At 46.0% G+C, this 23553-nt stretch overlaps 1 protein-coding gene across 7 annotated transcripts in view; it reads left to right on the forward strand.

Annotated features, from left to right (window-relative positions):
- The window catches only part of NUDT7 (nudix hydrolase 7), a 39841-nt gene that overhangs the window by 10685 nt on the left and 5603 nt on the right, over nt 1-23553 (forward strand). For all 7 annotated transcript variants that reach the window (XM_030202642.1, XM_030202644.1, XM_030202640.1 and 4 more), the window contains one exon: nt 9959-10106. In XM_030202642.1, coding sequence (XP_030058502.1) covers nt 9959-10106 — 148 coding nt within the window. The remainder of the gene's footprint in view (nt 1-9958; nt 10107-23553) is intronic.

A 23553-nucleotide genomic window follows, 5' to 3' on the forward strand; every position in this document is an offset into this window, starting at 1 on the left:
TATCCAGTCCATCCATCTATGTCATCTTCAATACCTTCCTCTCCCCTAGAGATCCTATGTACCTAACCTTTATACCTTTCACGAAATCTAGACTGCCCCTATTTGACTGACTGTACATTTGTCCTTTAGATTGTAAGCTCCTTTGAGCAGGGACTGGCCTTCTATGTTAAATTGTACAGCGCTGCGTAACCCTAGTAGCGCTTTAGAAATGTCAAGTAGTAGTAGTAGTAGTACCTGTTTCATACTTTCTTCAATTCAGTTACAGTTTTCGTTTCTACCACCTCCACCGGGAGTCCATTCCTTGAATTCGCCACCCTTTCCATGAAGAAGTATTTTCTCAGGTTACTTCTGGATGCATGGAACGGCCTCCCAGGAGAGATGAGGAGGTATATTTATTAATAGAATTGAAGAAAACCAGGGTCAGGTACAGAGACCTTCCACTGGTGAAGGGAAATCCAGAGCTTATGGCATTATGCCAGAAAGAATTTGGGCAACTAGATGAACCTCGGTGTGTTTATTTTTATTTATTTATATTTAACTCGTATCTTTTTTAGTGGTGGCTCAGGTAAAGTGGGTTTCTGCCTGTTCCTGGAAGGTTAAGGGGCCGTTTTACTAAGGTTTAGCACGTGTTAATAGACATTAGAGTGTAATAAGTGCCACGTATGTTAGCTCATGCCAAGCTTTAGTGAAAGAGCCCCTAAATTTGTACCTGAGGCAATGGAGATTAAGTGACTTGCCCATGATCACAAGGAGCAGCAGCGGGATTTGAGCTCTGGCTTCCCTAGTGCTCTTACCACTGGGCTACTCCTTTACTCCTTTGTTTTGATATTCATTTTCTACACTAATAGATTATAAAAATGAACCATTGGGATATGCATTCATTAGCACATGTTCAGTTCATTTGCCAGCTTTAAAAATTTACTGCAAAAATTGAATTTAATGCATATTAATCTAGGAATTAACTTGCATAAAACCAACCGACGCACGTTATACATCGTAAGTAGAAAAAAAAGTCTAAAAACTTAAATTTTTGAGAATGACCCCAAAACAGATCAAGAGTGCGTTCCATCCACAGCTCTATAATAGTCATCCTACTTTTTCATACTGTCAGTAATCTTGGTGCACTGTTGTTCAGTTTATCGAAAAGACTGAATGTTGTTGACCTTTAATAATTCTCATTCTGTGGCCAAAGGGTCACAGGACCTGGTTCACTGTCAGGCATTCCCATGGCTAATAGGGATCTGCATGGAAAGATATTTGTTTTGGAGTCATATTCGGACATACTTTAGGTATCTTTCATGCCCTCCTTTTAATATGATGTTTTTCAGTACGCGAGAATTCATAAGTTGATGCACACAAAATTTTTAAAGAGAAGAAGAACCCCCAAACATGTAAGCAAAACCCCAAAAAGAATGGAGGAACACCAATCGATTTCCAGCACAAGGGTAAACGTTTATTGAAATATACAATATCAGAATGGACTCGACGCAGTTCAGAGTTTCGGTGCGATAAGTGCCTACTTCAGGAGTCGCACAATTCTCTTTGATAGACAATTTAAAAATAAATAAAAATCCAGCAATCCATTAAAGTGACTGTCAATGATCCACCCTCCAAAGATTCCAACATTAGAACATTGCATTGGAGTGTCACAGCGTCAGTACAGGCAAAACCGCAGTTCAATAAGCATTTACCCTTGTGTTGGAAATCGATTGCTCTTCCCCCTGTCTATTATCATTACAGCCATGAGCTTTGGTTCAAGGTCTGACTTGGGTTCAAAATGACAGAGAAGCTTACAGGTCTGTACCTCTAATCTGAACTTTAGAGTTACAGTAGAACCCATGAGCTGTTGTGACACCCTCATGCAGTAAAATGAGGAAGGGGCTAGGGTGCAAAAACCTCAATAACAGGATGGTGCGGCCTACCAACAGGGCAGAGTCAGTTACACCCAAGAAGATATGGTCAGAATGTAGAACTGAGTGGTCTCACAGGGAGATAACCAAGCTTTATAAGTAATGCTAAAAACAGCCAAGCACGTACAGTAGAATTCTAAGAAATATTAGCCATTATATTACCATAGATCCAATAAGGTGTAATTACTGTCATATTACCTGTATCCCGAATAGATATATAAAAATGAGTGTACTTCCTACTTCATTGGGGAGACAGTCACAGCCAGTACCTTTGTGCAAGCAGGGCTGCTCTCCCATGAGAAACTAATCAATTGTATCTGCATTGGCAAGTAATAATAAAAGAATTGTTTTTCTTATAAGGAATAAATCCTATTGCTTTCTCATACATAGCCTTTGGTCTTTTATCTCTGCAAATTGGTTTTGGCTGATAATTTGGGGTGGGGGTGAAAAAGACCCTAAAAAATTCACCCCATTCTTTTTGGCATTTTGCTCACAACAATGTTAAGGCATGCTAACAAACTGAATGCACGCTAAAACATGCATATCCCCCCGATGGCTAGCTTTCATTTGAATTTTTTTGCTTTCTCTATTCCCCCAGTACCAGTGACATACTAGACCAGTGGTTCCCAAACCCAGTCAGATGTTAAGGATATTTACAATGAACATATTACAGAGAAATGTGCATGCATTGGAGGCAGTGCATACAAATGTATCTGATGAATATTTATCACGGATGTCCTGAGGACACCTGACTGACTGGATGTCTCCTGGGCCAGGTTTGGGAACCACTGTACTAGACAATGGTCCTGCAGTTACAGTCCTATGCACTTTATTAGGCAGAATAATGTAGATGGACCATCTACATTATTTTGCCCAATAAGGTGCCTAGGAATGTAATTGCCACTCCAGGCAGGGCCCCACCCCCCATCCCCATTGCCTTCTATGGAACTTTGGAAGGCTAAGTGCTTTGAAAATATGCCTCCTGAGGGAAATGTTCATTAATTAGTTTTTCTGGCCCAGCAACACCCTGGCTGTCTCAGCAATATCAAGACTGAAATGTCCACCTTTGACATGCATTCCCATGTGATGAAAGGTGGACATTTTGGAGCCTGAGATACTCATTATCATTGGACAGCTCAGAGCCCAGAAAGTATAACGAGTGACCAAGGAGAAGGCTAAGAGAGATGAATAGGGGAGAGAAAAGGGTGTGGAAGACAGAGGAAAAGAGGAATTTGTACTGGGAGGAACTGGGGAAGTATAGGGGGATAGTGTGGGGGGAAGAGAAAAAGGAGGTAGAAGGGTAAGGGAAGGAGAGAAGGGTAGAGAATGAAAAACACTGAAGTGGGTTGATAGGACATGATAGGAAACAGCTAAAACAGAACACTCAGAATGTGGAAGAAAAGAATGAGAGATGTAAAAAATGAAGACAGGAGAAGGGAAAAGAAAAGATAGAATCAGGTAAAATACTAGGTAACATTTAATGGTTCTTTTGCATTTCAAGCTCGTTATATAGTTCAGCTCACTAAAACACTTTTTTCTTGTATATCAGTGACCACCACACAAACTTTTGTTGCAAAATATTCCTTTCATACATGTTGTCATGGACACCAGCCACAAACAAAAGCCAGAAGAATTCTTTCATTGTAGTTCTCAATTTATGGAGTCTTTATTTTCTCTCCCTTTTAGACTCAGGATGAACCACAAACCAAACTTCTAATTAACAACTTTTTAGAATAACCACAAGAAGTTCACTGTGAGAGCATCACTCATTAGTAGGCATGAGTTCCCGGTGTTTATCTCCCTTCCGTAGAGAGACAAAAAGAAGCAAGTTTAAATAACTCAAGATTCAGATGCAAATTAGTAGCAAGGGCTCCCTGCACAGCTTGCTCCAAAGCCACCATACAATAGAATCTGTATTAGAGAACAGAAAAGAAGAATACAATAATACACCTTTCTGTAAAAATAAATAACTGGCAAGTTTTAAATTGCTTCATTTGTAATAACCTTGCACAGAGAATGATGGTAAAAAGGTTAAAATGGAAGGAAAAGTTCTACCTATCTTATTTAAATAATAGGATTTAACAGGAAATGACCTCACAGGCATAAAAAAAAAAAACCTCCCATACCAAACCATTCAGGCTGTGTGCAAGGCTTATAAATACTGGTAACCTTAAAAAAAGGAGGAAAAGTCCTATTGTGGATTAAAAACTGGTTAAAGGATAGGAAACAGAGAGTGGGGTTAAATGGTCAGTATTCACAATGGAGAAGGGTAGTTAGTGGGGTTCCTCAGGGGTCTGTGCTAGGACCGCTGCTTTTTAATATATTTATAAATGATTTAGAGATGGGAGTAACTAGCCAGGTAATTAAATTTGCTGATGACACAAAGTTATTCAAAGTCGTTAACTCGCGACAGGATTGTTAAAAATTACAAGAGGACCTTACGAGACTGGGAGACTGGGCGGCTAAATGGCAGATGACGTTTAATGTGAGCAAGTGCAAGGTGATGCATGTGGGGAAAAAAGAACCCGAATTATAGCTACGTCATGCAAGGTTCCACGTTAGGAGTTACGGAGCAAGAAAGGGATCTGGGTGTCGTCTTCGATAATACACTGAAACCTTCTGCTCAGTGTGCTGCTGCAGCTAGGAAAGCGAATAGAATGTTGGGTATTATTAGGAAAGGTGTGGAAAACAGGTGTGAGGATGTTATAATGCCATTGCATCGCTCCGTGGTGCGACCGCACCTTGAGTATTGTGTTCAATTCTGGTCGCCTCATCTCAAGAAAGATATAGTAGAATTGGAAAAGGTGCAGCGAAGGGCGACTAAAATGATAGCGGGGATGGGACGACTTCCCTATGAGGAAAGGCTAAAGCGGCTAGGGCTCTTCAGCTTGGAGTAAAGACAGCTGAGGTGAGATATTATAGAGGTCTATAAAATAATGAGTGGAGTTGAACGGGTAGATGTGAAGCATCTGTTCACGCTTTCCAAAAATACTAGGACTAGGGGGCATGCGATGAAGGTACAATGTAGTAAATTTAAAACGAATCAGAGAAACTTTTTCTTCACTCAGTGTGTAATTAAACTCTGGAATTCATTGCCAGAGAATATGGTAAAGGCGGTTAGCTTAGCGGAGTTTTAAAAAGGTTTGGACGGCTTCCTAAAGGAAAAGTCCATAGACCATTATTAAATGGACTAGGGGAAAATCCACTATTTCTGGGATAAGCAGTATAAAATGTTTTGTACATTTTTGGGATCTCGCCGGGTATTTGTGACCTGGATTGGCCACTGTTGAAAACAGGATGCTGGGCTCGATGGACCTTTGGTCTTTCCCAGTATGGCAATACTTATATATACAAATATACAAATTTACAACCTCCTCAACACACTGCTGAGAAAACCACGGGAGACACGCACCATGTCTACGCGTATTAATGTGGATGCAGTCCAAAAATGGACACTGTGTTGACAAGTAGCAGCAGCAGCACTTTGCCTCCACACTGCAAAGAGAGATTAACCAGCGTACAGTGGGGTTAATTTTCAAAAGGGCGCCTAAAATTAGGCAGCAAGATTAGACTGTTATAGTATTCGTGCTTAAATGCCATTATAGAATGCTAGCATAAGTTCACATTTATGCACTTAACTTTAACTCAGTGGCTGCGGGCACTTCTTCTCACTTTCAAAGCCCTTCATGTGGGCTATCCGGATTACCTATCCTCCCTCACCATCCCCTACGTTCCTTCGCGTTGTCTCCGTTCTCTAAATGATCGTCGCCTTGTCCTCCCAAATCCCAATCAAGCAATTCTAGAATTGACCAGCCATAGAGCTTTCTATTTTGCTGCACCTGCCCTCTGGAATTCCATGCCTTTAACACTTCGTGCCGGATCCTCTCTAAAACAGTTTAAAATTGCTTTTTCACCAGACTGAGAGTTTGCTGTCCTAATTCTCAGGGACTTTTGCCTTTCTTTTGTTGTTTCTTATACTCAGTTTATCTCTGCTTTACTACATTTTGCTGTTTGTTCTTTCTTTGTATGATTTCCTATCTGATATTGTAGGTTTTTGGTTTTTTTTTTTACATTTGTACCCCGTGCTTTCCCACTCATGGCAGGCTCAATGCGGCTTACATGGGGCAATGGAGGGTTAAGTGACTTGCCCAGAGTCACAAGGAGCTGCCTGTGCCTGAAGTGGGAATCCAACTCAGTTCCTCAGGACCAAAGTCCACCACCCTAACCACTAGGCCACTCCTCCACTGTTGCTACTATTTGAGATTCTACATGGAATGTTGCTATTCCAACATTCCATGTAGATGTCGGCCCTTGCAGATCACCAATGTGGCCGCGCAGACTTCTGCTTCTGTGAGTCTGACGTCCTGCACATACGTGCAGGACGTCAGACTCACAGAAACAGAAGCCTGCGCAGCCTTCTACATGGAATGTTGCTAGTGGAATAGCAACGTTCCATGTAGAATCTCCAATAGTAGCAACATTCCATGTAGAATCTCCAATAGTATTTATTTTATTTTTGTTACATTTGTACCCTGCGCTTTCCCACTCATGGCAGGCTCAATGTGGCTTACATGGGGCAATGGAGGGTTAAGTGACTTGCCCAGAGTCACAAGGAGCTGCCTGTGCCTGAAGTGGGAATCAAACTCAGTTCCCCAGGACCAAAGTCCACCACCCTAACCACTAGGCCACTCCTCCTCCTCTGTTGCTACTATTTGAGATTCTACATGGAATGTTGCTATTCCAACATTCCATGTAGAAGTCGGCCCTTGCAGATCACCAATGTGGCCGCGCAGACTTCTGCTTCTGTGAGTCTGACGTCCTGCACGTACGTGCAGGACGTCAGACTCACAGAAACAGAAGCCTGCGCAGCCTTCTACATGGAATGTTGCTAGTGGAATAGCAACGTTCCATGTAGAATCTCCAATAGTAGCAACATTCCATGTAGAATCTCCAATAGTAGCAACAGAATCTCAACATTCCATGTAGAATCTCCAATAGTATCTATTTTATTTTTGTTACATTTGTACCCTGCGCTTTCCCACTCATGGCAGGCTCAATGCGGCTTACATGGGGCAATGGAGGGTTAAGTGACTTGCCCAGAGTCACAAGGAGCTGCCTGTGCCTGAAGTGGGAATCCAACTCAGTTCCCCAGGACCAAAGTCCACCACCCTAACCACTAGACCACAAAGCCTACCCCGAAGTCAACAATGCTGTTTAACACCCTTATTCTTTTCCCATTTTGTTAGTTTATCCGCTCTTTTCCCTTTCTGTCAGCTTCTCTTCTCTTGCCAATTTTTGCTATTGTATAATGTAATTTTATTGTAACTTTGTTAGCCACATTGAGCCCACATAAGCTGGGAAAATGTGGGATACAAGTGGACCAATAAATAAATAAATAAGTGGTTTACAGTTTTGGGGGGGGGGGGGGGGGTTGCAGGTTCTGGGACTGTCCCTAATGGACTCACAATGTAGTATTAGATTGTACTTGGGGTAATGGAGGGCTAACCAGCTTATAATCGAAAGTGATCGCCGGCCATCTTCCGACACAAATCGGGAGATGGCCAGCGATTTCTTAAAAGCGGCGAAATCGGTATAATCGAAAGCAGCATTTTTGACAGCATCGCCGCTTTCCCGTCGCTTCGCCAGCGAAAGTTCAAGGGGCGTATCGGTAGATAAGCGAAGGCGGGACATTTGCGGGCATGGGCGTGGCTACCAGATGGCCGGCTTTCGCCGATAATGGGGAAAAAAAGCGGCGTTAAGCAGTATTTTGCCTGGTTTACTTGCTCCTTTTATTTTCACGACCAAGCCTCAAAAAGGTGCCCCAACTGACCAGATGACCACTGGAGGGAATGGGGGGTGACCTCCCCATACTCCCCCAGTGGTCACCAACCCCCTTCCATACTAAAAAAATAAAACTAAAAACCTTTTTTGCCAGCCTGTATGCCAGCCTCAAATGCCGTACCCACCTCCATGACAGCAGAATGTGTTGTATCCTCTGACAGCCTGGTTGCGATGTGGCTCTCGGGTGAGTGTGACACCTTTTCTGTTAGGTGCCCTGCAGAGTCACATTAGCAATGCATTGTGTTGGGTGTAGGGTACTGGGCTCTACTCCCATGGTGCTTTTCCCCTCTGCTAACTGGGTCAGAGTGTGCCCTGTTTTGTTTCCTGTTGTAGTCCATGCGGTAGTGGCCATTTTTGTAAGCCAGTTTTAATCCCCTTTCCTGTGTTACCCACGTTAGAGAACGTAGTTCTTACCTTGAATGGTGCTGAAAGAGGGCATTGTACACCATTGTGCCAGCTCTGACCTACTGCTAATCTTAGTACCAGGGGACTCTTTGCCAGTGGGGCACAACCTCTGATCTGCAGTTAACTGTGAGTAAACGTGGTTATTTCAAGAAAAGACTTTTTCAGATAGATTAGTCTTCAGGTGTGAACTGGTGTGCCAAAGTTATACAGCAGCAATAAGTCCTAGAGGCTGTATGCAGGTCCCTGGAGCAATTTTACTGGGTGCAGTACATTTGTGGGTATTGGGTTTGGGGGGCTCAGCTCCCAAAGTAAGGGAGCTATGCACGTGGGAGCTTTTCTGAAGTCCACCGCAGTGACCCCTAGGGTGGCTGGTTGGTGTCCTGGCATGTCAGGGGGGCCAGTGCACTAAAAATGCTGGCTCCTCCCACGGCCAAATGCCTTGAATTTGGCCGGGGTTTGAGATGGCCGACATAACTTTCCATTATCGCTGAAAAACAAACCTGGCCATATCAAACCCGGCGAACTCCACTGCATTTGGCCGGGCTAAACCGTATTATCGAAAAAAAAGATGGCCGACCATCTTTTTCGATAATACGGTTCCGGCCAGCTGTAGCGCCGCCGCCAACATAGATCGCCGGCGATCTATTTGGCCGGCGACGTTCGATTATGCCCCTCTAAGTGACTTGCCCAGGGTCACACAGAGCTGCAGAGGGAATTGAACCCAGGATCGCAACCCACTGCTGGCCATTAGGCAACACCCGGAATCGAACCCCATTCCCCAGGTCCACGCATAACTGCTGCCTAATGTGCATAACTGCTAATTACATATAGTAACATAGTAGATGACGGCAGAAAAAGACCTGCACGGTCCATGCAGTCTGCCCAATAAGATAACTCATATGTGCTACTTTTTGTGTATACCCTACTTTGATTTGTACCTGTGCTCTTCAGGGCACAGACCGTATAAGTCTGCCCAGCAGTTGCCCCGCCTCCCAACCACCAGCCCCGCCTCCCACCACCGGCTCTGGCACAGACCATATAAGTCTGCCCAGCACTATCCCTGCCTCCCAACCACCAGTCCCACTTCCCACCACTGGCTCTGGCACAGATCGTATAAGTCTGCCCAGCACTATGCCGGCCTCCTAACCACCAGCCCCGCCTCCCACCAACGTCTCTGGCATAGATCGTATAAGTCTGCCCAGCACTATGCCGGCCTCCCAACCACCAGCCCCGCCTCCCACCAACGTCTCTGGCACAGACCATATAAGTCTGCCCAGCACTATCCCTGCCTCCCAACCACCAGTCCCACTTCCCACCACTGGCTCTGGCACAGATCGTATAAGTCTGCCCAGCACTATCCCTGCCTCCCAACCACCAGCCCCGCCTCCCGATCTCGACTAAGCTCCTGAGGATCCATTCCTTCTGCACAGGATTGGATGACAATTAAGACCAACTATAGTCTATTGCTCGTTAATACCAGTTATCGGCTCTTTATTAAATTGTTACACATGCAACTGATCGTATTCTACAACCTGTGTGTACAAATGTGTTCAACTTTCTAGAATTAGGGAGAGAAAGTGCAAATTATGTATGCAGAGAGAAGTTTAGCTGTGTCCGGACTAGGGATTGACAACACCTCCCCCTCTCCCTTTCCCTTTGCTGGCCTGAGGAATAGAAATTAACCCCAGATCTCCTGAATAGGAATGTGCCGCTTCTATTTTTTTCTCTTTTAACGTTTTGAATAAACCAGAACTGTAACAGTTTCCAAACGGTGACAAGTACTTTTTTCTCGTTGTAACAAGCCTAAAAGAGAAGATAAAGAAGATCCTAAGAAAACATGATGTTGGTGATAAGTTCTCTCACTTGCTGCTTCCTAAAGCTTCTGTTCTCCTACCAATAACGATTAAAGATGGGGAACTGTTTCTGCTATTTACTGTCAGATCAATGGAGGTACGGTATGTGGAAACTCTTAACAACTTATAAACTTCGATTATGTTATATTCTATGACATCTCCCATTATCAACGATGAACTATGATCATGCCTCCCCGTTATTAACGACTGACTACCTATCATCAGGAATGTTTTTGCATATATCTGCTTGTTTAAATCTCGACCACGCTACCTTATGGGCACCTGTGCCTATGATCAATACTGTTTTCTTATATCCACTGTTAACTCTCGATTATGCTATTTCTTTATGTAACAACAACTCTGTAAGCCACGTTGAGTCTGCAAAGAGGTGGAAAAATGTGGGATACAACTGCAATAAATAAATAAACATAAGCAGCCATCTTGTTAGCTTTAGAAAAAACTCTGCTTGGTTGGTTGTGTGATATGGGGGAAGGTTGTTTATTTATTTGTTTGTTTGTTACATTTGTATCCCACATTTTCCCACATATTTGCAGGCTCAATGTGGCTTACATTTTAAAACATATACCCCGTTTACACCTAAGCAGTTCCCAATAAAATATACTACTACTACTACTATTTAGCATTTCTATAGCACTACAAGGCGTACGCAGCGCTGCACAAACATAGAAGAAAGACAGTCCCTGCTCAAAGAGCTATGTAATAAAAGTGAGCCAAGTATAGGACAATCAAGCCATTGTGACATCACTGATGAGGTTGGCTCTTATTGGTGGCCTGAGGCATTATGACATCACAATATTAGCTCTGGTTACAAGAGACTACTACTACTACTATTTAGCATTTCTATAGCGCTACAAGGCATACGCAGCGCTGCACAAACATAGAAGAAAGACAGTCCCTGCTCAAAGAGCTTACAATCTAATAGACAAAAAATAAAGTAAGCAAATCAAATCAATTAATGTGTACATAATAATAACACAAACATACATATAAACACTTCAGAAAATTACAATAAGTAGCTGCTAACTCCCTACTACATCTTCAAAAACGTCTTAAATTGTCCTACATTTGCACGGAGTCAAAGATGCCCAGGCAAGGCCTTCCCACAAGACTGGGCCTGCAATTTAAAACCCTGCTGTCCTCGTAAGAGCATAATGTGTTGTTATTATCTTCTGTGCTAAATCAGATCTTAACCCCCTGGCAGCTACAAAAGATGAATACCATGGCACAGTCCCATATACAATCTGATGAAGCAGGCATGAAACTTTGACCTGTATCCTGAAACACACAGGCAGCAGGTCATTCTTTGCACTTCCAGCTCAGTTAGAACCTAGGCTGGAATCTGGTGCCATTTACAAATTCATATGATTATTTCTTTCTTTGTTTGTGATATTTAAACCTTCCCCGCAGACATTCGTAACCTGGTCTTTGCAGCAAAGGGGTCCTGATACAGACGTTCAAATATTTGAAAGGTATAAATCCACAAACAAACCTTTTCCGGAGATGGAAAGGCGGTAGAACGAGAGAACATGAAATGAGATTGAAGGGGGACAGACTCAGGAAAAATGTCAAGAAGTATTTTTTCACGGAGAAAGTGGTAGATAATTGGAATGCCGTCCCAAGGGAGGTGGTGGAGATGAAAACGGTAACGGAATTCAAACGTGTGGGATAAACATAAAGGAATCCTGTTCAGAAGGAAGGGATCCTCAGAAGCTTAGCCGAGATTGGGTGGCAGAGCCGGTGGGGGGAGGCGGGGCTGGTGGTTGGGAGGTGGGGCTAGTGCTGGGCAAGACTTATACGGTCTGTGCCCGGACAATGACAGATACAAATCAAGGTAAGGTATACACAAAAAGTAGCACATATGAGATTGTCTTCTTGGGCAGACTGGATGGACCATGCAGGTCTTTTTCTGCCGTCATCTACTATGTTACTAAGGTGCGCTGAAAAATGGCCTGCGGTAGTGTAAACGCAGTTTTTGGGTATGTGCAGAATTATTTTTCAGCGCACCTGTAAAAAAAGGCCTTTCTAAAATTTTGGCCAGAAATGGACATGCAGCAAAATGATGGTAGAGTCTCACGTGGTAACCGGGTGATAATGACCTATGCCCGCCAAATGCCACTTGGCGCGCGTCCATACACGCAGCAGAAAATAAAAATTCTTTTTCAGCCGTGCGTATCGGACGAACGGCAAAAATGAAATTACTGCAAGAGCCACTCGGTAGCAGTGCAGAAACTCCGTTTTGGCGCACGCGGCTTAGTAAACGGGCCCAAAGTGCCAAGTGCTAGGGCTTTTTCCAATGTCCTGCAGTCATGAGCCTTGAATCTCCCCACTAGGTGGCATCCTTAAGCAATAACAGTTCAATGCTCTCCCTCAGTTTCTGGGATGGAATGGAGAGCTCAACATGGGGATGTAACCAGGGCCTTAGTGCTGCTGAGCCAGTATCTGGTTTTAATTGACGCGCTGCAAATGATTTACTAAGTTTCTTTCCATTCTTTGTAAATAAGGCCCCCAAATCACCATTATTCTGTATAAGTACATCATAGGCATGTGTCATTTCATCGCAAGCGGAAGAGCAAACGCCAGCTTTTTTAATATCTAAGAAAAAAAATTGGTCTTTATTTACAGCTACAGACAAGTAACATAATGCAGTAATGCAGCATACGTAGGGTGCAAGGAAAACACACTAAAATCATTGCAAACCGTACAAAACACAGCAGCAAGACTGATTTTCAGGAAGTTGAAATACGAAAGAGCTACCCCATTGCTCGAAAGACTACACTGGCTACCTATCAAGGCTAGACTATTTTTCAAAGCTAGCAACCCTCATTTTCAAAATATTATCTGGAATGACACCTGAATATATGCTAGACATGATTCATCTTTTTCCAAGAAATGCAAGTCCAGAAACCAGAGTTTACTTACTTCTCCACCTACCCAACTGCAGAAACATAAACTATAAGGACCATTTAAACAGCAGGATTCAGTTGCCCAGGCTCCAAATGGTGGAACTCAATACCAAAAGCTACAAGAAGCACCCCAAACTATCTTCAGTTCAAAAAAAAGAACTGAAAACTTACCTCTTCAAGAAATTCTGGAAGTAACTACGCAAGGTAACGACGTCCTCTCCTCGTCCCAACTGTAAACCGACGACACCCAGCTTTATCTCTCCACACCAGACATCACTGGGGAAACCCAGGCCAAAGTATCGACCTGCTTATCCGATATCGCCGCCTGAATGTCCAACCGCCACCTGAAACTGAACATGGCCAAAACCGAGCTCATTGTCTTTCCACCTAAACCCACTTCTCCTCTCCCTCCGCTCTCCATTTCAGTCGACAACAACCTCATCCTCCCCATCTCATCTGCCCGCAACCTTCGACTCCTCCCTCTCCTTCTCTGCCCATATCCAGCAGACAGCCAAAACCTGTCGCTTCTTTCTCTATAACATCAGCAAAATTCGCCCCTTCCTCTCCGAGCACACCACCCGAACTCTCATCCACTCTCTCATCACCTCTCGCCTTGACTACTGCAACCTACTCATCACTGGCCTCCCTCTTAACCATCTATCCCCCCTTCAATCCATTCAGAACTCTGCTGCCCGTCTTATCTTCCACCTAGACCGATATGCTCATATCACCCCTCTCCTCAAGTCACTTCACTGGCTTCTGATCAGGTACCGCATACAATTCAAGCTTCTCTTACTAACCTACAAATGCACTCAATCTGCAGCCCTCACTACCTCTCTACCCTCATCTCCCCTTACGCTCCTACCCGTAACCTCCGCTCACAGGACAAATCCCTCCTCTCAGTACCCTTCTCCACCACCGCCAACTCCAGGCTCCGCCCTTTCTGCCTCGCCTCACCCCATGCCTGGAATAAACTCCCTGAGCCCATACGCCAGGCCCCCTCCCTGCCCATCTTCAAATCCTTGCTCAAAGCCCACCTCTTCAATGTCGCTTTCGGCACCTAACCATTGTACCTCTATCCAGGAAATCCAAATTGCCCCAATTTGATTGACTGCATTTTTGTCCTTTAGATTGTAAGCTCCTTTGAGCAGGGACTGTCCTTCTTTGTTAAATTGTACAGCGCTGCGTAACCCTAGCAGCGTTTAGAAATGTTAAATAGTAGTAATAGTAGTATTGGAATCTCACCAAATGTAAATTTAAGCCTTTTTGATCCAAAACAGTGAGATACCAGAATGCATAAATAAACACCTGAAATGACTTGTAAAACCTGTTGTGCCGTCAAAAAGGAAGTGAGATTTGAATTTTAGTAGCTATATAATTTTTTTTTTAAAGCTATTAAAAAAGAAAATGTCCAAAGAGGGAGTTGTTGATAATTAATGAAGCTAATGCCATGTCTTGTACGAAGGATCTGCAGGAAGACAGTACCGTTCTGCTCCTATAACAGAATGTTCTTTGGACTGATTAGAGATGAGGATTCTGGTACAATATAATTGGTAATTACTGTGTGTTGAATACGACGATACTTAATGCTTGCAACTGGGAGGTGTGTTTCCGTCAACTGGGACCTAGTATTTCCATCAACAAAAGCTGTTGGTAATAAAACAGCACACTCAACAACCTTATTATCCTACCTATCGGCAAAATGGTGGAGCGATATACCAGTGACAATAAGATCAATATTAGAATGCGGAATTTTCTGTAAACAGTTGAAGGCTCATCTATTCAGAAAGTACATGTTAGGGAATGAGGCGTAATGTGCACAGCACCCCAGTACCCCCCCAAATACAACCGTTATGACCCTAAAATGTAACAGTGTTTTTCTTTTTGAAACATGTCGAGTGTAAAATGTATCAATGTACTAGATCTCTTAATGGAAGTCCCGCTGAGCTCAGGGCCAGACGCACTAAACTTAACGAGCCATTAACGAGCAAGTAGTAAACCCTGGCATGCACTAAAGGCTTCTCCCAGCCATTTTCCGATCACGGTAGCAGCTAACGAAAACGGAATGCAGACGAGTCTTTAGTGTATCTCCCCCTCAGTCTGGGCATGCTTGCGATTAATAACAAATAAAGTGAATGTGTATTATCTCCCGACGAGCTCCAGCATCTTTTTTCCCCCTTTCCCCTTCTCTTTTGCACACCAATGTGTTGTTGATCTGCTTTTCCTTTCCAACCTACTTATACATCGAGGGGTCAGCATTCAAAGCTATTTAACCATTCAGAAATGGATCTTGCCCAGTTAAATCACCTGTTTGGGGGCTAACCTCTAGTTTTCATTGGCACTTAGCTGGTTTTTAGTTCAGTTTTAACCAGTTATTTGGGGGGGGGGGGGGTTGTTCCAGGGGCAGAGTCAAGCATTTGTCCAATTAAATGCTACTATTCAGCATTTAACCGGCCAAGTTAACCACATAAATAGGACCACATAAAAATCAGTCCTATCTTTATGCAGTAAGCCATAGCCAGTTAAGTTCTGAATATCGTACGTAACCATCTGTGCGTTAGCCAGCTCCGTAAACCTGGAAATTCAAATCCATTGCCCGGACATGGCCAAACATTGAATTTACGGGTTTAACACTGGTGGAATACTGGGCCCTGACTTTCTGCCTTTCTAATCTTCACTGGATATCGCCCTTATCTCTACGCTTAGCTGCTTAGAGGCCAGCCTAAGTCAATAGGCACAGCGGAGCTGATCTGATCCTTGAGCTGTGCAAGGACTCTGGAGATGCCCTTGTGATGTGCCACATTCTGTTACAACTGAGTTTCAAGGGAGCAGGGCCACCTGTGGAGCTGCACATGAGTTTTCACTTGCTTGCTTTCTTTTCTTTTTCTAACTGCTCCACCTTGAGCAATGCCCTCTTTACCTGGGTCAAAGCAGTGCAGTAGGGTTAGTCCACTTTAAAGGTTATTAAATAGAAACAAAGAGACCGATATTCAAAATCCTGCCCACTTAAAAAGCCTCCCACGCTGCCTAACTGGGGATATTCAACGGCACTTAACTGGATGTTGTCGCTGAATATCCCCTGAGACTGCCCAAACAAAAATTGGGCAGGTGAGTGGGGGCAGTGGGGAGGAGCCATAGGTTATGAGGGTGCCGGCAGTATTCAGTGCCTGCATCCGCATAGCTAAGTGGCTTAATTTAGGACAGCTCAAGAGTACCACGAGCTTCTGCGAGAGGTCACGGCAGCCATTTTAGATTGGCACTGCAAGGAGCAGGAGCGAGGGGGCTGCGCTCCTGCCCCCAATGACCCTGCGGGACTACCAGGGATATAGGTAGGCCCAGAGGGAGGGCCTGCCTGCATGGCTGGGGTGGGGGGGGGGGGTCTTCCTGGAAGGGGAGGGAAAGAAGGGAACATTGAGGAGGCTCAAGGGTTTAGTTTAAAAAAATTTTTTTAAATTAAAAATGTATGCGGGCTGGCTGGCCTGATATTCAGCCAGGGCCGCATAGCTTTTATGCGGCCCTGGCTGACTATCAGCTGGGCCTTCATAAGTGCTGGGCATCCAGCCTGCCCAAAAAAATCCCCGATATTCAGTGCCAGTGCCCGGCCATGGTCCAGCACTGAATATCGGGCGATAATTTTGCCAGCTACGATAAGCGTTTAAAAAAACTGCTGACCGCTGCCGGCTGAATATCAGGGGGCAAATCATAAAACAGAATATAAATCTGATATCAGTGTATTGAGCTTTGGCTGGCTTTTGGAGGTTAAAACCTCCTTCTTTCAGGTTATTATTTATTTTTTGCTACATTTGTACCCCACACTGTCCCACTCATGGCAGGCTCAATGCAGCTTACATGGGGCAATGGAGGGTTAAGTGACTTGCCCAGAGTCACAAGGAGCTGCCTGTGCCTGAAGTGGGAATCGAACTCAGTTTCTCAGGACCAAAGTCCACCACCCTAACCACTAGGCCACTCCTGTGCTGTATGTTTGTGTGAGAATATACAGCACAGTCCTTTTCCGTCAACAAGCAGGACTGAGTTGGACACATAAGTGGCGATGTCCTCTTAAGGTGCCAGGATAGAACTGCTCTCTGAGCGCTCGGAACAGTGAAAAGTTCTGCACACGCATGGCCCTTCCTGCACGCAGTGGTTTCCTCAGCTTCTCAGTTTTGTTTTCCTGTGTTCTGCTAAATGGCCACAAACCGGGTTCTACATGGAATGTTGCTACTATTTCAGATTCTGAATAGAGCGTTGCTACTCGTTGGGGTTCTACATGGCATGTTGCTTCTATCTGAGATTCTACATGGAATGTTGCTACTATTTGGGTTTCTGTAAGGTACTTGTGACCTGGAATGGCCACTGTTGGAAACAGGATACTGGGCTAGATGGACCATTGGTGTGACCCAGTATGGCTATTCTTATGCTCTTATGTAAATAGTTGTTTTCTTCAATGCTGTTTTGTTGATTCCTTCTTTAAAAAAATGGCATATTCAGGATTTGGACCTAGCTTAAAATTGAACACAATGTGATACTAAAGGGCATCCGTCATCTGAGTATCAATGTAACTGTCTGATGATGTCACCTACTTATGTGCCTTTATCAATCATTCTGTCTACAGAAAACATCTGTTACAGGTGAGCAGCATTGCTATTTTGTTTTGTGTTAAACTTCTCAAACTGTAAATTTTTGAACAAATTGTGCATGGTGAATTGTTATTCTTCTTCTTCTCCCAACCTAGCAATTGTAGGGTGTCAGTTTTTTTTCTGAAACTGAGAGGAGGGTAATTTTTAATGGATCCAGCCAGCTCATTGAGGAGATAGGAAGCTGGATATATCAGTAATGAAAGACACTCAAATAAAACACAACTGATGTTTGGAGAGATATTCATGTGATGTGTGGAGGAGTGGCCAAGTGGTTAGGGTGGTGGACTTTGGTCCTGGGGAACTGAGGAACTGAGTTCGATTCCCACTTCAGGCACAGGCAGCTCCTTGTGACTCTGGGCAAGTCACTTAACCCTCCATTGCCCCATGTAAGCCGCATTGAGCCTGCCATGAGTGGGAAAGCGCAGGGTACAAATGTAACAAAAATAAAATAGATACTATTGGAGATTCTACATGGAATGTTCAGATTCTGTTGCTACTGTTGGAGATTCTACATGGAATGTTGCTATTCCACTACCAACATTCCATGTAGAAGGCTGTGCAGGCTTCTGTTTCTGTGAGTCTGACGTCCTGCACGTACGTGCAGGACGTCAGACTCACAGAAGCAGAAGCCTGCGCGGCCACATTGGTGATCTGCAAGGGCCGACTTCTACATGGAATGTTGCTAGTGGAATAGCAACATTCCATGTAGAATCTCCAATAGTAGCAACAGTGGAGGAGTGGTGGACTTTGGTCCTGAGGAACTGAGTTTGATTCCCACTTCAAGCACAGGCAGCTCCTTGTGACTCTGGGCAAGTCACTTAACCCTCCATTGCCCCATGTAAGCCGCATTGAGCCTGCCACAAGTGGGAAAGCGGGGTACGAATGTAATAAAAAATAGATAATAAAATGAGTTTCAAATGAGCACTGTTATTCTTACATTTTAACTGCCAGACCCTTGACATTCTTCCAGCGTTTGGAGATCCCTTCTCATGGTTTCTACTCCCTCCAGGGTATCCACTCTATTGACTGACTTTGTTTCATCTGTAAAAAGGCAAAGTTTTCCTTCTAACCTTTCAGCAATGTCTCTTACAAATATATGAAACAGATTTGGCCCCTGAGGCACTCCACTCCATGGATTTAGTGAGGGGAAATCTTGCCTCATCAGTCTACTACATTTCTTTGAAGGGGTGAACAAACATGTGGATAAAGGTGAGCCAGTTGATATTGTGTATCTGGATTTTCAGAAGGCGTTTGACAAAGTACCTCATGAAAGTATCCAGAGGAAATTGGAGAGTCATGGGATAGGAGGTAGTGTGCTATTGTGGATTAAAAACTGATTAAAAGATAGAAAACAGAGAGTAGGGTTAAATGGTCAGTGTTCTCAATGGAGAAGGGCAGTTAGTGGGGTTCCCCAGGGGTCTGTGCTGGGACCGCTGCTTTTTAACATATTTATAAATGACCTAGAGATGGGAGTAACTAGTGAGGTAATTACATTTGCTGATGACACAAAGTTATTCAAAGTCGTTAAATCGCGGGAGGATTGTGAAAAATTACAAGAGTACCTTACGAGACTGGGCATCTAAATGGCAGATGACGTTTAATGTGAGCAAGTGCAAAGTGATGCATGTGGTAAAGAGGAACCCGAATTATAGCTACGTCATGCAAGGTTCCACGTTAGGAGTCACGGACCAAGAAAGGGCTCTAGGTGTCATCGATGATACGTTGAAACCTTCTGCTCAGTGTGCTGCTGTGGCTAAGAAAGCAAATAGAATGTTAGGTATTATTAGGAAAGGAATGGAAAACAAAAATGAGGATGTTGTTCATTAATCTCATCCCATGGCTTTTCCTACCATCTCTATGCTGATGACTCCCAAATCTACCTTTCTACCCCTGATATCTCACCTTGCATCCAAACCAAAGTTTCAGCGTGCTTGTCTGACATTGCTGTCTGGATGTCTCAACCACCACCTGAAATTAAATATGACCAAAACCGAGCTTCTCATTTCTCCCCCCCCCACCAAACCCACCTCCCCACTCCCCCCGTTTTCTATTTCTGTTGATGGCTCTCTCATTCTCCCTGTCTCCTCAGCTCGAAACCTTGGGGTCATCTTTGACTCTTCTCTCTCCTTCTCTGCTCATATCCAGCAGATTGCCAAGACCTGTCGTTTCTTTCTTTACAACATCCGTAAAATCAGCCCCTTTCTTTCCGAGCACTCTACCAAAACCCTCATCCACACCCTTGTCACCTCTCGTTTAGACTACTGCAATCTGCTTCTTGCTGGCCTCCCACTTACTCACCTCTCCCCCCTCCAGTCGGTTCAAAACTCTGCTGCCAGGGTCACTTTACTCATACTACCCCTCTCCTCAAGACCCTTCACTGGCTCCCTATCCGTTTTCGCATCCTGTTCAAACTTCTTCTACTAACCTATAAATGTACTCACTCTGCTGCTCCCCAGTATCTCTCCACACTTGTCCTTCCCTACACCCCTTCCCGTGCACTCCGCTCCATGGATAAATCCTTCTTATCTGTTCCCTTCTCCACTACTGCCAACTCCAGACTTTGCGCCTTCTGTCTCGCTGCACCCTACGCCTGGAATAAACTTCCTGAGCCCCTACGTCTTGCCCCATCCTTGGCCACCTTTAAATCTAGACTGAAAGCCCACCTCTTTAACATTGCTTTTGACTCGTAACCACTTGTAACCACTCGCCTCCACCTACCCTCCTCTCTTCCTTCCCGTTCACATTAATTGATTTGATTTGCTTACTTTATTATTTTTTTTTTGTCTATTAGATTGATTTGAGCAGGGGCTGTCTTTCTTCTAAGTTTGTGCAGCGCTGCGTACGCCTTGTAGCGCTATAGAAATGCTAAATAGTAGTAGTAGTAGTAGTTGTAATGCCTTTGTATCGCTCCATGGTGCGACCGCACCTCGAATATTGTGCTCAATTCTGGTCGCTGCATCTGAAAAAAGACATAATGGAATTAGAAAAGGTGCAAAGAAGGGCGACGGAAATGATAAAGGGGATGGGACGACTTCCCTATGAGGAAAGGCTAAAGCGGCTAGGGCTCTTCAGCTTGGAGAAAAGGCGGCTGAGGGGAGATATGATAGAGGTCTATAACATAATGAGTAGAGTTGAATGGGTAGATGTGAAGCGTCTGTTTATGCTTTCCAAAAATACAAAGACTAGGGGGCATGCGATGAAGCTACAATGTAGTAAATTTAAAACGAATCGGAGAAACTTTTTCTTCACTCAACGTGTAATTAAATTCTGGAATCAACAGTCAAAGCGATTTAATTGGCCAGAAACGGCTCCTGGCTGGTTGAATCACTTGTTTGGGGCTAACTGATATTCTCCGAGGACAAGCAGGCTGCTTGTTCTCACGACTGGGTGACGTCCGCGGCAGCCCCCACCAACCGGAAGAAGCTTCGCGGGCGGTCCGCACGCAGGGCACGCCCACCGCGCATGCGTGGCCGTCTTCCCGCCCGTGCGCGACCGTTCCCGCCAGTCTTTTCTTTTCCGCGCTGGAGAGAGTCGTGCGTCGCCGCTCTCTCTGAGTCAGCCCCGGAAAACCGTCGCGTTCTTCGCGAACTTGTTATTTTTTTGTTTATGGTTGCCACGCGTTCCGGACCTTTCTTTTTTCTTTAAAAAAAAAAAAAAGAGAACGCGCTTGTATTTTTCCCTCGTTTTCTAGCGGGGGCGTCGCGTTGCAGCCTTGTGGCCGCGCGGTCAATTTATTTTTCGAGGTGTGATTTACCGCTACCATCGATGACTTTAACTTCGCCGACGCGATTTTTCCATCGATGTCCTCGAAGGTCCCGAGTGGATTTAAGAAGTGTGGTCGGTGCGGCCGGCCTATCTCGCAGACCGACACCCACGCTTGGTGCCTCCAGTGCCTCGGGCCGGAGCACAATATCAAGTCGTGTTCTTTGTGTCTTGGTCTCCGGAAACGGACTCAGGTTGCGAGGCAAGTTCTTCGGGACCGTCTTTTTGGAACTTGCGCCGGCCCCTCGACGTCGACCTCGACGGCATCGGTATCGACGGCCGGGTTCTTCGGTACCGGTACCAGGTGTCTGCGAAATCGGCACCGATGGCATCGACCCCAGGAGTACAGGTCCCGTCGGCCCGCCGGTCCTCCGGTGACGGTAGGGGTGAGAGGCCCCGTGGGCAATCGGCCCCGGTCACTCCCTCTGCTCATGGCCCTCGGGACCGAACGCTGTCCGACCCGGCCCCTCAAGACCGAGGGGGATCGACCTCCTCCTCCTTCGTTCCACCTGGCTCCGATGACGAGCATCGCAAAAAACAGAAGAAGCACCGTCATCGGTCGCCATCGATGCACCCGACCTCCGGCGCTGGAGAGGAGTCGACGCCGAAGTGTCCGCGTCGAGAGGAAAGGTCCCCCTCGGTAGTGGAGGTACCGACACGTCAGGGTCCCAGCACTTCGGTGCAGTCTCCTGGACCCGAGCAGCTTCCGGCACCGATGCCTCTACCGCCCCCCCCCCCCCCCCCCCCGTCTTTCCCGACAGCGGGCCTGGACGAGTGCCTCCGAGCCATCCTTCCGGGGATCCTGGAAGGGCTGATGCGCCAGGCTGTGCCGGCGCCGGGGATGCTTGCGCCCTCGGCGCCGTTGACTGTGGCGCCGGCGAGCTCTAGCCCAGTGCCAAGGCCTTCGACACCGCCGCCGCTTGCAGTGCCGGTCTCGACCGCCACGCAGGTGGAGTCCCCGTCGACGTCGATGGAGGGAGCTTCGTCCCCGCCGGCGCGGGAGTCCACCGCTCGACGACACCGAGGCCTCGGTGCCTCGACGTCGAGCCGGGCCTGGTTGAGGACTCAGCTGCATGAGCTTATGTCCGATACCGAGGAAGAGGCCTTGTGGGGGGAAGAGGAGGACCCTAGATATTTCTCCTCAGAGGAGTCTGTGGGCCTTCCCTCTGACCCCACGCTTCACCAGAGAGGAAGCTTTCGCCTCCTGAGAGCCTCTCCTTTGCCTCCTTCGTCAGGGATATGTCTATATGCATTCCCTTCCCCGTGGTCTCTGTGGATGAGCCGAGGGCTGAGATGCTCGAGGTCCTCGACTATCCATCACCACCTAGAGAGTCCTCCACGGTGCCGTTGCACAATGTCCTTAAGGAGACACTGCTTCGGAACTGGATGCGACCACTATCTAATCCCACCATCCCCAAGAAAGCAGAGTCCCAGTACAGAATTCACTCGGACCCAGAGTTAATGCGGCCCCAATTGCCTCATGACTCGGCGGTCGTGGATTCTGCTCTCAAGAGGACACGGAGTTCGAGGGATACCGCCTCGGCGCCCCCGGGGCGGGAGTCTCGCACTCTGGACTCGTTTGGGAGGAAGGCCTACCAATCTTCCATGCTCGTGACCCGCATTCAATCTTACCAGCTCTACACGAGCATCCACATGCGGAACAATGTGAAGCAACTGGCGGACCTGGTTGATAAGCTCCCGCCGGAGCAGTCCAGGCCTTTTCAGGAGGTGGTCAGGCAGCTGAAGGCATGCAGAAAGTTCCTGTCCAGGGGTATCTATGACACCTGTGACGTGGCATCTCGTGCTGTGGCCCAAGGTATAGTGATGCGCAGGCTCTCATGGCTGCGTGCCTCTGACCTGGACAACCGCACCCAGCAGAGACTGGCCAACGTCCCTTGCCATGGGGATAATATTTTTGGTGAGAAGGTCGAGCAGCTGGTGGACAAACTGCATCAGCGGGAAACCGCCCTCAACAAGCTCTCCCACCGGGCGCCTTCAGCATCCACCTCAGCAGGTGGACGTTTTTCCCGGGCCCGGCAGGCTGTGCCCTATTCTTTTGCAAAGCGTAGGTACACCCAGCCGGCCCGAAGGCCTCGTCAGGCACAGGGACAGCCCCAGCGCGCTCGTTCTCGTCAACAGCGTGCGCCCAAGCAGCCCCCTGCGCCTCCACAGCAAAAGCCGGGGACGGGCTTTTGACTGGATCCACAGGAACATAGCCGCC

Source organism: Microcaecilia unicolor, chromosome 5 (genome assembly GCF_901765095.1).
Source record: "Microcaecilia unicolor chromosome 5, aMicUni1.1, whole genome shotgun sequence".
Lineage (NCBI taxonomy): Eukaryota > Metazoa > Chordata > Amphibia > Gymnophiona > Siphonopidae > Microcaecilia > Microcaecilia unicolor.